Genomic DNA, 12,760 nt, shown 5'->3' with positions numbered 1-12,760 from the left:
TGAAGACAGACACCATTGCCGAGGTGCTCTTGGACCCACAAGTGCGATTTGCTTGGTTTTAAAGAACTGATCGGTGGTCAAAGTGCATGTGTGTGTGTGTGCATGTGTGTGTAGTCCTGGTCTGTCCCTCTCGGTGGCATACAGACTGAATCAGACGAGTTCAGGTTCCCTGGAGACAGAGCTGGCCCTGGCGCAACAGAATCTACCCGAGGTGTGTGAGCGAGCAAAAGATTATCTGTCTGTGATTTTGAGTGGCTGAAACACACTCAACTCCCACACACACTTAATCTCCATCTGCTCCCAAAACAGCACAATTAAAACATCTATTGAATACTGAGCACAGATGAAAAGCGTGATTAATACCAACATTAAGTTTTTTTTGTTGTGTTTTTTAATAAATGTTAATGCAGTCCCTTCTTTAAAAAGTGTATTGATCATTTATGGGCCAATTTTCTTTTCATTTACACCCTGCATATGTAGGGGGCAGAGCATTTATCCTCCATCTGCATGGCCTCACCCCTAGACGAGACTTTGGACCGTGAGGTTCTTCTCCTTCTGCAGGGTCCAACACCTGAGCAGATGTCTGTGGAGTTTAAAATGCTGATAGACAGACTGGTAATGTTTTGTATGTCAAACTGCAGTAATACACAGATAAAAAAAAAAGTTCCGGAACTGTCAGTGTTGATGTTGGAAGATTTCCCCTTTTGATGGTCATCAAATATGTTATGAAATAATGTGTAGAATGTGGCTGTGTGTTAACACAAAGCACCCACCACCATGCTTCACTGCCATACATATCAAACAGTTACAATATCAGTAATTTTTATATCTATATTTTGCAGTATTTAGTACAAGTCTGAAAGGGGAACAGATGTTCATCTCTCATCTATTTAGTAGTAATTCTAGCGTTCTTAAATCTCCAATTTGGCCAAACCTTTCACACTTTTTCACTTATTTTAGGGTAGAAAAAGTGCAACATTCACACTGTAACTACAACATTTCCTATCCTACCTGGTTATAGATTATAATCAAATCTCGAAATGCAATCAGTATTATTGCGAATGATGATGCAGAATAGTTTGGAGAATACAGAATGCTAAATAAATGTTTGTGTTGGTGTTTCAGAGCCAAGAGATAAAAGAGCACATGCTTGAGGTTCTCACGGCACTTCCAGACTTTCAGAAAAATCAAGAAGAACAGGACACCAACACTGACCCCAAGCTCCAGGTAACCACAATAATCTGTATGAAAACCTTGGTTAGTTTATGGAGACTTTATCATTCCTTACACTTTAAAGGTGTAGTAGTCAGTTTGTTTAAATGTATTACTGCTGCAGATGAACTAGAAAAAATCTGTAAAGCATGATGAATTGATGGTGGTTAGATTTAACTTTGAGTTCCATAAAAAGCGTAGATAAGAGAGTAGAGACCAGTTCAGTGCAAGTAAACAGTGCCTAAATATGAAGGTGTGTTAGTCAGAGAAATGCGCATAGATAATGAAGGTTAGGACAAGAAACCTTGCAATCAACAAGAGACAACAGAGTGCAAACAGCATTAATAATGAACCACCGCTGCTGATCCTCCCAGTACTTCCAAGTCTGTGTGAAAAACCTGTTACTATAGTAACAATAAGCACATCCAATTGCATTGTATATAACTAGGATTAATTTAAAGAGCTATTAATGGACAAGAAAGAACCAGGAGAAGGATAGAAAACGCTTTGAAGATTATATAAGATCGCCATTCTCTCCGCTTTCCTCTCTGACGACTTTACGTAACTGAGTGCTTGCCCGGCTCGAGTGTGTGTGTGTGGGGGGAAAAAAGAAACATGGAGCGGAACGACATGCACATTTTTTTCCTACTAGTTAACAATCTTGTCCTGAAGTCGCCCACACAGCTCATGGTTGGATTCTCGCGAGTCAGAGGTGCAGTGCAGAGTGTCGTTGTCGTATAAACGTTGTATTGATTCGACTGAAGCAGGTGTTTCTCCTCATCCATGTTTAAATTTTTTGTGCAGAAACGGATGCCACCTTGATGTCTATCTTTTTAAAAAGTTCAAACTTTTAACAAAAAAAAAGTTTTTTTCGCTATATATTTGCATGTTAAACTTTTGTTATATGAGCCCTTGTGCAGCACATATCAATCATAACACCATATATGATAAATGTACAATCCATTATTTTAAGCATCATAACCTAAAAAAGACCTAGTTTTCCGTGATTATATTGTTTTATCGTATTGTACGGTATTTCATTTAATATTTTAAAAACTATGATTTCTTTTTTTTCCCAAATGTAGTTCACCATGCTTTACAATGTGATTTTAAAATAAAAATAAAATATTAAGAAAAAAATTTTTTAAGAAAATTTAATATAAAATGAAATCATGTATCTGATACTGTATAAATGCATAAATATCGAAGGCTGCAAAATGTTTTTAAGAATGTATTGCAAATTAGAAAAACATTTTATAGAGCATAAGTAATTAATATTTAGGATTCAACTCAGGAAAATCTGTGTTTGGCTCAGTCGAGAATCGAGTCGAAAACCCAACAGTGCTGTGATATGAAATTAGGTTTCATTCACAGAGGTGTTGATGGCAGTAAAGGAAAATCATTAAGAAGGATATAAAACCTGTGTGCCTCCACCACCATGCTTCACAAGTCATTTAATCGGTTCCATTACATCATCTTTCATAAAATCTTTAACCTCCTGCATCAGGTTTAAGACACTGCTTTAAAGCATCGCGTTCCACATTGAGTCTCAATTTGCTCTTGTAATTCCCTCCACTCTTATGAGAAGCTCCACTAGATTTTGGAGTGTGCTTACAGGCGTTTGTGTTCATTAGCCACAAGGGTGCTAGTGAAGTCAGGTACTTATGTAGGCTGAGATCAGAGCTCTATAGCAGGCCATTTGAGATCTTTTTCTCCAAATCATGCAAACCATATCTTAAAGGAGCTCACTTTGTGCACTGGGGCATTGTAATACTGGAGGAGGTTCAAGTGAACGCAACATTTTATTATACCTCATCTTTAGACTATACAAATCCTATGCAATTGTGTAAAAAAAGATACAACATTTGAGATAATGCCTTAATGTGCTGCTAGAAGTTAACTAATTAATAAAAAGGTAGGTGCTACAATAAAAAAAAAAATGTATTCTAAATTCTTTTGTTTTTACTGTTTAGTAAAAGTAAAGCAATAATTTTTTTTTTATTTATTTGCATAAAATTGTAATTATTAAATAAAAAAAATCTACAATTCTAACATTAACAATTAAGTCAATTTTTTTTTTTTCAGGTTTAGTCTTTAATTACTAATTTTTTTTCCCCAATTGTAATTTTTGTACTTGTGTCTCCAAAACGTTTTCTATGCTTGTGTGTTCTTTTCTATTACTTTTAATTTTATATCTTGATTTTTTTTATATTTAATTGTACCTCACTTTGATCCACCATGTACAGAGATTTCTTTGTGTAAAAATTGCACAAACCTGAATACATAGTTAATGAAGCCAGGTTTTGTTGAACTTCCAAACTCCCAACGCTCCAATGCTGCTCTCCTTCACATTACATATCAGAGCCAGCCTACGCATGTGTGCGAGCGCGCACACACTCGCACGCACTCGGACACACTCGCACACGTTCACACTGATCTTAATCATACAGCTCCATCTCCCTCACTTCATTCTGAGTCACTGATGCTGCAGTAAGCAAACATCTGAATCTGGTTTTGTTTGTTTAGTGATTGTTTTGATTTTGGGTTTGTATTAATGAAACTCGGGGTCACTCGGGGTCACAGGGCCTGCGGGTTCAGCTGGAGCAGAGGCGTAGCGAGTGGACTCACGGCCTCGAGCAGCTGAAGCAGTACACAGGCTCGCTGGAGAAGGAGCTGCTGAAGATGTCCAGCAACATGAGGCGCTCACGCACCGAGATCCTGCACCTGTCCGTCAGGTAAGTGGAATTCTCCAGATAGTGAGAAAACGGTCATGGTCATGGTGGGAAACGGTTTATCAGAACATGTGTTTTCTTTTATATAAGGTTCAAGATTTTTATTTGACGTATTGTTCTGCAGGATCTTCAATCATGTCATGGTGTAAAGAGCCGCTTGATTCAGTTCATTCTGCTCTATAGTGATGGTCTTCCTTCGTAGGTCAGAGCTCCATGTGCACATTTATATTTTCTAGTTGCCCCCTTTCCTCTGATTCTTCTTCTAATTTCTATTCAGGGAGTTTTTAGTTCATTTAGAGTTCATGGCCGTTGAGACACATACGAAATGTTTACAGTAAAAAAAAGCAGACCTGGAGATAAAGCCAGGTGGAGACTGTTACTGTCATTAGAGTGAGAACTTCCATTTTAACTCCACCCTGAAACACATAAAAATTTGTTTATACTAAAATATTTGTGTGGGGTTTAGTGATTCTGGTGCCTGCCGTGTGCTGGGTGGAGATGTATCATCCGAAAAGGTGTTTGTTTGCATTAATAGAAGAGAACTGATGGAGGTCTGGACGTTTCCAGTTCAAAAGTCCCAGAATGCAATGCAGCTTTTCAGCACTAAGGTGCTACTAATCTGCTCAGTTTAGTTAGAACTAATGTGCAAGGGCTAAACCTCAGCAGATAGTTGGATGAGTTTTAGAAGCTGGTCAGCAAATTTTACATCATAATGACTGGTGGGTTTCTGAGATGTGAGAAGAACGTACTCGTTTATTAAACAATATAGATGTTTGTGTGCGAATTCAATACACGTGTGTGTCTTTGTAGGCTGCAGGAACAGGAAAATCACAAGCTGCTGTTACGTGAGGAGCTGGACCACCAGTTAAAGATTCGTCAGGATTACAGGGACGCCAGCACTCAGACTGACCTGCCACAGGTAGGCTACGCAACCCGAACTACCCGACCCTAGGAAAATAGGTTTTAGGATTATTATCAACAAGCTCACTTACTCTTAGCACATGGAAGTAGACGCTTTGTCTTTAAAAGCATGTGTGAGAAGTGAGTTTATTTTTCTTATGTACTACAGCAAATTGCAGACAATTCATATTTTTTAAATATTCCTTGTTGAATATATTTGTTGGTCTATTAGGTCATGGGATTAAAACCTTTACCCAAATACAAGGTGGTATCAAAAAGTTTCAAGATGAGCTCTGTTTATTATAAAGTTTAGTACTTTATTTATCTACGTTTACACACTATCACCTTCAAAATAGTCCCCTTGCACAGCAGTAGAGCGTTCCCAGCGTTCCTGACACTTCTACAATATGTCCAGCGTGTCAAGATCCTGCTTTTGCGATTTGCGCCGGATCTCCGCAGTAATGTCAAAACTGAGACCTTTAAACCGGATGTTCATCTTCTGGTAGAGGGCGAAGTTACAGGAGCCAAATCTGGCGATTAGGGCAGGTGCAGAACTGAGAGAGTGTTGTTTCCGGCGAGATACTCGCGTGTAAGGAGAGCTCAACGAAAGGGTGTGCACGTGGTCAGAATAGCACCAGTTGCACAGCTCAAGATGACCGGATGATGTCTTCTGGCACACTGATTTATGCAGCTTGGTGCTCCCTGTGACTGTGTGTTACACACCACAAGTCTCGCAACTTTTCAATACCATTTTGTACAGGAGCTGTCGACTTCATCCACCACTGCATTTAACATTGAGGAACGTCCTCAAAGCAATATCTGCAGAGCATCTATGCATGTGCACAGAATAATGCTGTTTGTCACGTACCAGAGAAACCATAATGTGTAAACTAAAGGACTCAAGTGAAACAGTTAGAGCTTTACTGCTAATGCTGGAGGTTCTGTCCTTTAAAAGTTAAATAAAGAAATCCCAGAATCAACGTGTGGTTTCCAACTGATGAGAACTCCAACAGGCAGGTCTGGAGAGCAGAAGAGGTGCAGATCACTGGTATCTCAGGGGATGGTATATTCCGACAGCGAGCATGAAATGCAGATCTTATCTTTATCTTAGATCTAATTTGTAGTATACATCCTTTTTCTTGATTTTACTCACATGTAGTTGGTTTCAGTAAAATGTGTGTGTGTGTGCAGGCTGTAGATGATGAGAACTCATCCCCGGAGTGGGACAGAATTTATCCACTACTGGACTCTCCTTCTGAAGATGAGTTGGTGACAAACTCGCAGGAGGACAATCAACCTGAAGTTCCAAATGCTGCTGATAAAGATTTACAGGAAGACCTGAGCAAACCTGAGATCTTGCAGGAGATGCATTGTGTAGAGCACGGGAAACAGGACCTGAATACACGGAGAGAGACAACACATGATTCTGATGTTGAGGTCGAGGAGCTTGGAGGTTACACAGTGTCCCAGGAGAGTCAGCCAGAGGACATCAAGGATGGTGGAACTTCCGGTGAGTAAAGAATCTCACGCGTGTCAATTGTGGGCCTGTAGTATATATCAATGGCAGGCCATGTTTTTTTTTTTTTTGACACCTGGGTCTTCAACAGTGTCCTACCTGAATCAGTCCACCTCTTAGTAACGTCATTATAATGCAATATCTATAGGAACCATTAATATTCTACAGAAACACAGTATAACTGCATCACAGACAGGAAACTCATATAGTGAGAATGAATGTAATTACTAAATCAAGACACCCAATTTAACAAGTCAAATGCTGCACTGCCTGCAGAAGCATCAATATTACCCTCATAAAATGACCCTGTGGATTTTTTTTTCCCCTGTGCATTATGTTTTTCCTGGGGTTTTGAAATAAAGGCAAATTGTGTGTTTTTTGTAGGGCTGCAAAATCATGGGAATTTTTAAAACTGGAATCTTTCCATGGCAATTAATGAGAAAACTTATTCGTAGTGTAAAAAAAATCCCGCAGGATAATCTTGGGTTTAAACAACCAGAATTAATGCCATTTCATTAGAATTTTCTATTCTACACTTTCATCAAACACATGCACACTGCACCCTTGGTACAGGGCTACAAGGATCATTTCCTCAATCCTGCAGACAAAATAATGTCCAGAAATGTCCATCTTGGCGAGTATTTGCGTGAATCACATAAATATTACATACATTCATGTTTAAAACATCCTTGTGCTGTAAGTTGGTGTGCAACAAAATTTATACTAACAATTAAATCAGTCAAAAAGGACATTTTTAAAGTCTGTGTTAGTTTGCATGCATGTCAGCTCATGACCAAACCAAATGTTTATATAGTTCCACTAAACATGTTGAGAATGCACAATTAAACGTAAATCAGATGTTTACATACATCATTATTAGGGGTGTAATGTTGCACAAATTCACGGTTTGGTCCAATTTTGTTATAGTTCGGGGGGAAAGAATGCACCACATAAAATTTTGTCGTTTTTTTTATTAACGCAGTTTATTATATTAACATTTTTGATTATCAACATTTAAACAGTTTACATATTTAAAACAATCTTAAATAAAATGTCCGCTTTTATGAATAATATAAAACATTTTGATATTTTATAAAAATGAAATAGATTAAATCCAATTAATTCAATTCACTTCAGTAAATTGTGTAATCAATTAAATTGGCACAAAGTAAATTAATTAAATAAGTGACGTGGTAGCTCCTTTTAGGGGAAATTCTTGAAACTTGACATAAAACGCAAAAAAAAAAATCCATAGCGTTAGCCATTTGTCACTTAGTGGTTAGCGGCTAACGCTAGCGATGAGGATTCATAAATGTATGCGCAAAACAAAATTTTATTTCGAGTACGGAGTGAGTAGTCACAGTGACACTGCGCTAACTCTTGTTTCTTTTTCATACCAATCAAATTATTGTGTATGTTTTCAAGTTTAATAATAATTAAAAGTCAAAGTGCAAGGTGCAGACTAAACAAAATCGCGGTCCGCCAACTTAATACGCTCCAGATTTTAACCGTGTTCCGCACGCAAAATAGAATTAACCCGAAAGCCCTGTATTGAAAAATTGCGGTATGTATACATGTACCGTTACACCCCTAATCATTAGTCATCTCACATCCTCTACACAACTTCTTTCCAGAGTTCTGATGGAGAACAGGTGATGTATGTATCTGTCTATCTGGATTAAATGTAATATACTGTACTGTTCTCTATTAGAACACTTATGCTATATTTGAAGTTTGCTCGCTTCTCACCTGGGAGCTGCAATTCATCCTGTTCACTTCCCTGCAATGTCCTCGTTAACGTGGTCATGGTAACGGCAAGAGAACACGTTGTACTAGCAAAAAAAAGATTTTCTATATTTTTGGAATCAAAATGCCACATACCGCTCTTACGGTACAATGTAGGACTTCCATTTCGGAGCCTTGACCCATAAAATCACCATCTTCTCTCTGGAACAGCCAAGAATAGAACAATGTATACCAGGCTTTAGGTTTAGGGTTCTGAAGGACTTTAACGTGTCTTCACAACACAACACAACTGTCAGACCTGCACTGTGCAGCTTTAATCAGTTAATGTTTCTATCACTGCACTAGGGGTCACGTGTGTTTGTCTGCACATAAATTCATATAACTGTTTTTGAATCCTTTTACATTTCAGAAACTCTACTTGAGAATCGACTCAAGGATCTCTCTCAACCACAACAGGTATTCTATTGTGTACACTGTTTTTAAATACCAGAGTTACACTATATGGTCTTAAGTATGTGCACCCCTGAGCATCGCATCCATTTGACTGGATATGTGGTTTTGCTGCAGAGGTACTGTAGAAGCACACGGTTTTATAGAAAGTCTTTGTATGATGTATTGTTTGAATTTCAAGAGAGACAAACATTATTCCTGCATAAATGGTGCACAAAGATTATATTTTATTATTATTTTTTGGTATTTCCGTTTATAGCTTCGATAAGTGGGATCAGGTTTTGTTTCAAGTGTTTGGAAGTATAGCAAACCTATTACTTAGTCAAAAATAAGTTAAAACAAATAAAGCAGAAAAGTGTGACCTTTATTAAAGAAATAGAACACTGAGCCACCACGGGCTCTACGGTGCCAACACTTTTATTTCATTTCAAATATTTTTTAAACAAGATTAAAAAGATTTGATCAAACTATTTAATCTATTCTGCCATTAAAATTCCTCAGTATGTAAAGCAAGCTCCATGAACATAATGTATTAAGGTTGGAGTGGATGAACATGTGTCCACCGAGCCTCGACCTCAACCCCATTGAACGCCTCTTTTATGAAATGAAACACAGACTGAACCCCAGACCACCTCAAGATCAAGATTCAGAGCCTTTGTCAGAAAGTTATTCTAATCCAACAGATAGGCAGGAGATCATAATGTTGTGCCTGATCGGTGTAAATTATCATGACTCGAGCTGTAGTTAAGGTTAGCCGAATAGTAAGTGTTAAATCGCCCTTAGTTCATGATCTTCCCGTTAATTCAGACATTAATACAGGATGATTCAGATGCCCTTATAAAGTAATCCAAGTAATACCGAGACCTCTGATGAATCACATGAAGTGTGAACTCCTGGCTAGCCGAAGCACATTGTCGAAAATAAACGATATCTCACTTGTTCTTTCTCTGACCCCTAAAGCAGGAAGCCAGATTCTCAGCATGCACCGAACCAGAGGACACCCACGAGCAAGCTGTGTGCTGCAGTGCTTCTCTTTCACACTCCCACCCTCAGTGTACTGGTGAGATATCTCTCGCTCTCTCTCTCACTCTCTCTTTTTCATGAATTCATAAATATCATTGTCACTGGCATTAAAGAGAAAGATAGAACATGCACTGTGGAGTACTATCTATCTATCTATCTATCTATCTATCTATCTATCTATCTATCTATCTATCTATCTATCTATCTATCTATCTATCTATCTATCTATCTATCTATCTATCTATCTATCTATCTATCTATCTATCTATCTATCTATCTATCTATCTATCTATCTATCTATCTAATTTAACTTCTCCCTTTCTGTCTGTATATCTTTTGTTTTTGCCCTCTTTCTCCACTTGTTTCTCATCTGTCTGTTGGCCATTTTGTTGGTCTGTCTCTTACTCTCTCTCTCTCTCTCTCTCTCTCTCTCTCTCTCTCTCTCATATACCACAACCAAAATAAATTCTGTTCTTCCTCCTTGGTCAGAGTTGTGGTCTGTTCATTCTCTGTTTCCTATTAAATACAGAAAAAGTGCTCGTGTGCAGTTCTATGGGCCTTATTTCATACCCACATGATAAAATAACATGCATTTCTGACCTCCAGATAAAGAGCCTCTGAGCCATTCTGAGCTCTCCCCCCCTCACACCACTGACCTGGGATCTTTGCCAGCTGACAGGCCTGCAGTTTGGGAGCCTTTCCCTGTAACCCCCAGGTGAGACATTTCATTTACATGTTCACTAATGTTATTGATTGTGTATGTGAGACAAACTTTCTTTAAGCACCATAAGCGCCTGAATTGGATGCCTGTAGAGAGACTGTTTCCACACCCTAAGCGCTCATTTGCTATGCAAAATAATTTTTTTTCTCTTTCCTGCCTGTGTATGGTATCTTCATTCGGACTAAGTGGTTAGTCACTGGTGGCTGTAGCCTCGCTTTGCATGGCCACCATGCACCTGTGTGTCAGGCGGTTAAAACACACACTCTCTCTCACACACACACACACACACACACACACACACACATCATAGTTTAATAGGACCAGCTGCATCCTGACTGATTCGCACAGCTCTGACAAAAATAGTTTTTTTTAAACTCACAAATGAGTTTTCATCTTCTTTGATTTCTACATTCCACCCCTTCTGTCCTGTTTCAGCTCTCCTGAGGAAGAACCAGGACCTGAAGGAACACAGGACATCTCAGATAGCATGAGCAGTTTGCAGGTCAGTTAAAGAAAACTTATAAACTACAAATAACTTTTTTTTTTTTTTTTCTTTTTACTTTCACTACTTCCTCTTTTTTCCTTTTCATTATTTTGTAGCTTAAAATTTCCTGTCATTAACTTAGTGATTTGCTTCAGTGGTTCTATAGAGAATGCTGATATCTTTTAGTCTAGCTGAGCTGCTTAAAAAAAAAACATGGGCTGTGTTTGACACTTATTGGGTAGCAAAATTAGCTGTGTTTTTTTTTTTTTTAATTTATTTATTTATTTTTTTTTTTTAGGTTTGTATGTATGTGGGTGTAGCTGTATAAGCAGATTTATTTATGAATGAAGGGTGATTATAACATTTTATAATTTTATAATGTATTATACATTTATTTATTTTTTTACTTCAGTATTAATGATGTCATCGAATTTCCTCTTTGCTAGCGTTGCTCTATGATATAGGTACATTATTTCACAGCGAGTTTGATGAACTATTTCCCTTTACTAATTTATAGCATTGCAATCATGAGTACATCCTTGATCTCTGTCTCTATCTCTTTGTTTACCTGTTTGGATCTTCAGCTGCCAGTCTCTTTCTCCTTTTTTGCCATATAATAGAGAGCTACCCCTCTGTCTGTCCTTTCTATCTGTCTGTCTATCTCTGTATTTACATACTGATGATTGCGTCTGTTCACGCGGCTGCTGTCTGTCTCTATCGGGCAGTTTATATAGTTTTGTTCACAATGGTCCATTGGGTTATGCTGAGTATGCGTTTTGTTTAGTTTTTTTTGTTTGTTTTTTTAGCTAGATGTGTTTCTATCTATAGTTAACAATCCTAATTCCAAAAAAGTTGGGACACTGGGTAAATTGTACATAAAAACAGAATGGAATGATTTGCAAAATTCTAAATCCCGTATTTTATCCCAATCGAACATAGAAAACATATCAGCTGTTGGAACGAAGGAATTTGACCATTTTAAGTGGGAAAAAAAATAGCATGACTTAGTAGTAGAAGTGTCCTGCTGCTGAACCGGCCTGCCTGCAGTCTAGACCTTTCACTATTTGAAAACGTTTGCCACATCATAAAATGAAAAATACAACAAAGAACACCCAGAACTGTTGAGCAGCTAGAATCCTGTATCAGACACATATGGGACAACATTCCTCTCACAAAACTTCAGCAACTGGTGTCTTCAGTTCCCAGATGTATACAGACAGAAGACCTGATGCTACACAGTAGTAAACATGACCGTGTCCCAACTTTTTAAAGATTTGTTGCAGCCATCAAATTAAAAACTACCATATTTTTTATTTAAAATGGCACATTTGCTCTTATTTAGTTTTTTATTTTGAATATAATTTGGATGTATGAGATTTGCAAATCACCACATCCTTTTTTTATTTACATTTTAAACTGTGTCCCAACTTCTTTAGAGTTGGGGTTGTATATTGCTGTCTCTCTTTGTCTTATGATCTCCAAATAGTGGTCTTTCTGGTTGATTTTGTAGTGTCTGTTTGCCTGGTCTTGCTACCTGGTGGTGATCGTTTACTGTGACTCTGGTTGTGTCTGTCAAGTCTGTGTGGTTCTTTTTGGTTATGTCTGCCTGTCTGGTTGTGTCTGTTTTGTCATGTCTGGATGTATCTGTCTGGTGTGGCTGTTTCTGTCTTGACTGTTTTTTTTTTCTTTCTCTTAGTCTGTCTGGTTCTTTCTGTCTCCGTGTCTGTCCATCCATCTGCTTTTGCCTGCTTGGTTGACGTCTGTCTGTCCACTTTTAGTGTATAGTAGTGTGAGGTTTGACTTCTCCGCTCTTTGAGTTAGCATTAGTGTTATTTTTACTCTTCAGTGATTGCCAGACCCAGGCACAGGTTAGTGATTTGCCTGCTCTAACATGCCTAATGACCCTGAAAATGCCCCTCAGGTGTGTTTCGAGCTGGAAAATCGCCAAACTGTGGTGTTTCTGATTCTTCAGAATC

At 38.1% G+C, this 12,760-nt stretch overlaps 1 protein-coding gene across 4 annotated transcripts in view; it reads left to right on the top strand.

Annotated features, from left to right (window-relative positions):
- Positions 1-12,760, top strand: part of LOC124401020 (lymphoid-restricted membrane protein) — a 40,315-nt gene that overhangs the window by 16,346 nt on the left and 11,209 nt on the right. For all 4 annotated transcript variants that reach the window (XM_046872910.1, XM_046872911.1, XM_046872913.1 and 1 more), the window contains exons 14-23: positions 115-211; positions 481-615; positions 1,126-1,227; positions 3,796-3,947; positions 4,755-4,863; positions 6,036-6,354; positions 8,516-8,562; positions 9,517-9,616; positions 10,186-10,294; positions 10,736-10,802. In XM_046872910.1, the coding sequence (XP_046728866.1) occupies positions 115-211; positions 481-615; positions 1,126-1,227; positions 3,796-3,947; positions 4,755-4,863; positions 6,036-6,354; positions 8,516-8,562; positions 9,517-9,616; positions 10,186-10,294; positions 10,736-10,802 (1,237 nt within the window). The remainder of the gene's footprint in view (positions 1-114; positions 212-480; positions 616-1,125; positions 1,228-3,795; positions 3,948-4,754; positions 4,864-6,035; positions 6,355-8,515; positions 8,563-9,516; positions 9,617-10,185; positions 10,295-10,735; positions 10,803-12,760) is intronic.

This window comes from Silurus meridionalis, chromosome 18 (genome assembly GCF_014805685.1).
Source record: "Silurus meridionalis isolate SWU-2019-XX chromosome 18, ASM1480568v1, whole genome shotgun sequence".
In the NCBI taxonomy this organism is placed as follows: Eukaryota; Metazoa; Chordata; class Actinopteri; order Siluriformes; family Siluridae; genus Silurus; species Silurus meridionalis.
The sequence above is the reverse complement of the archived record's forward strand: the minus strand, read 5'-3'. Positions and strand labels throughout refer to the sequence as shown.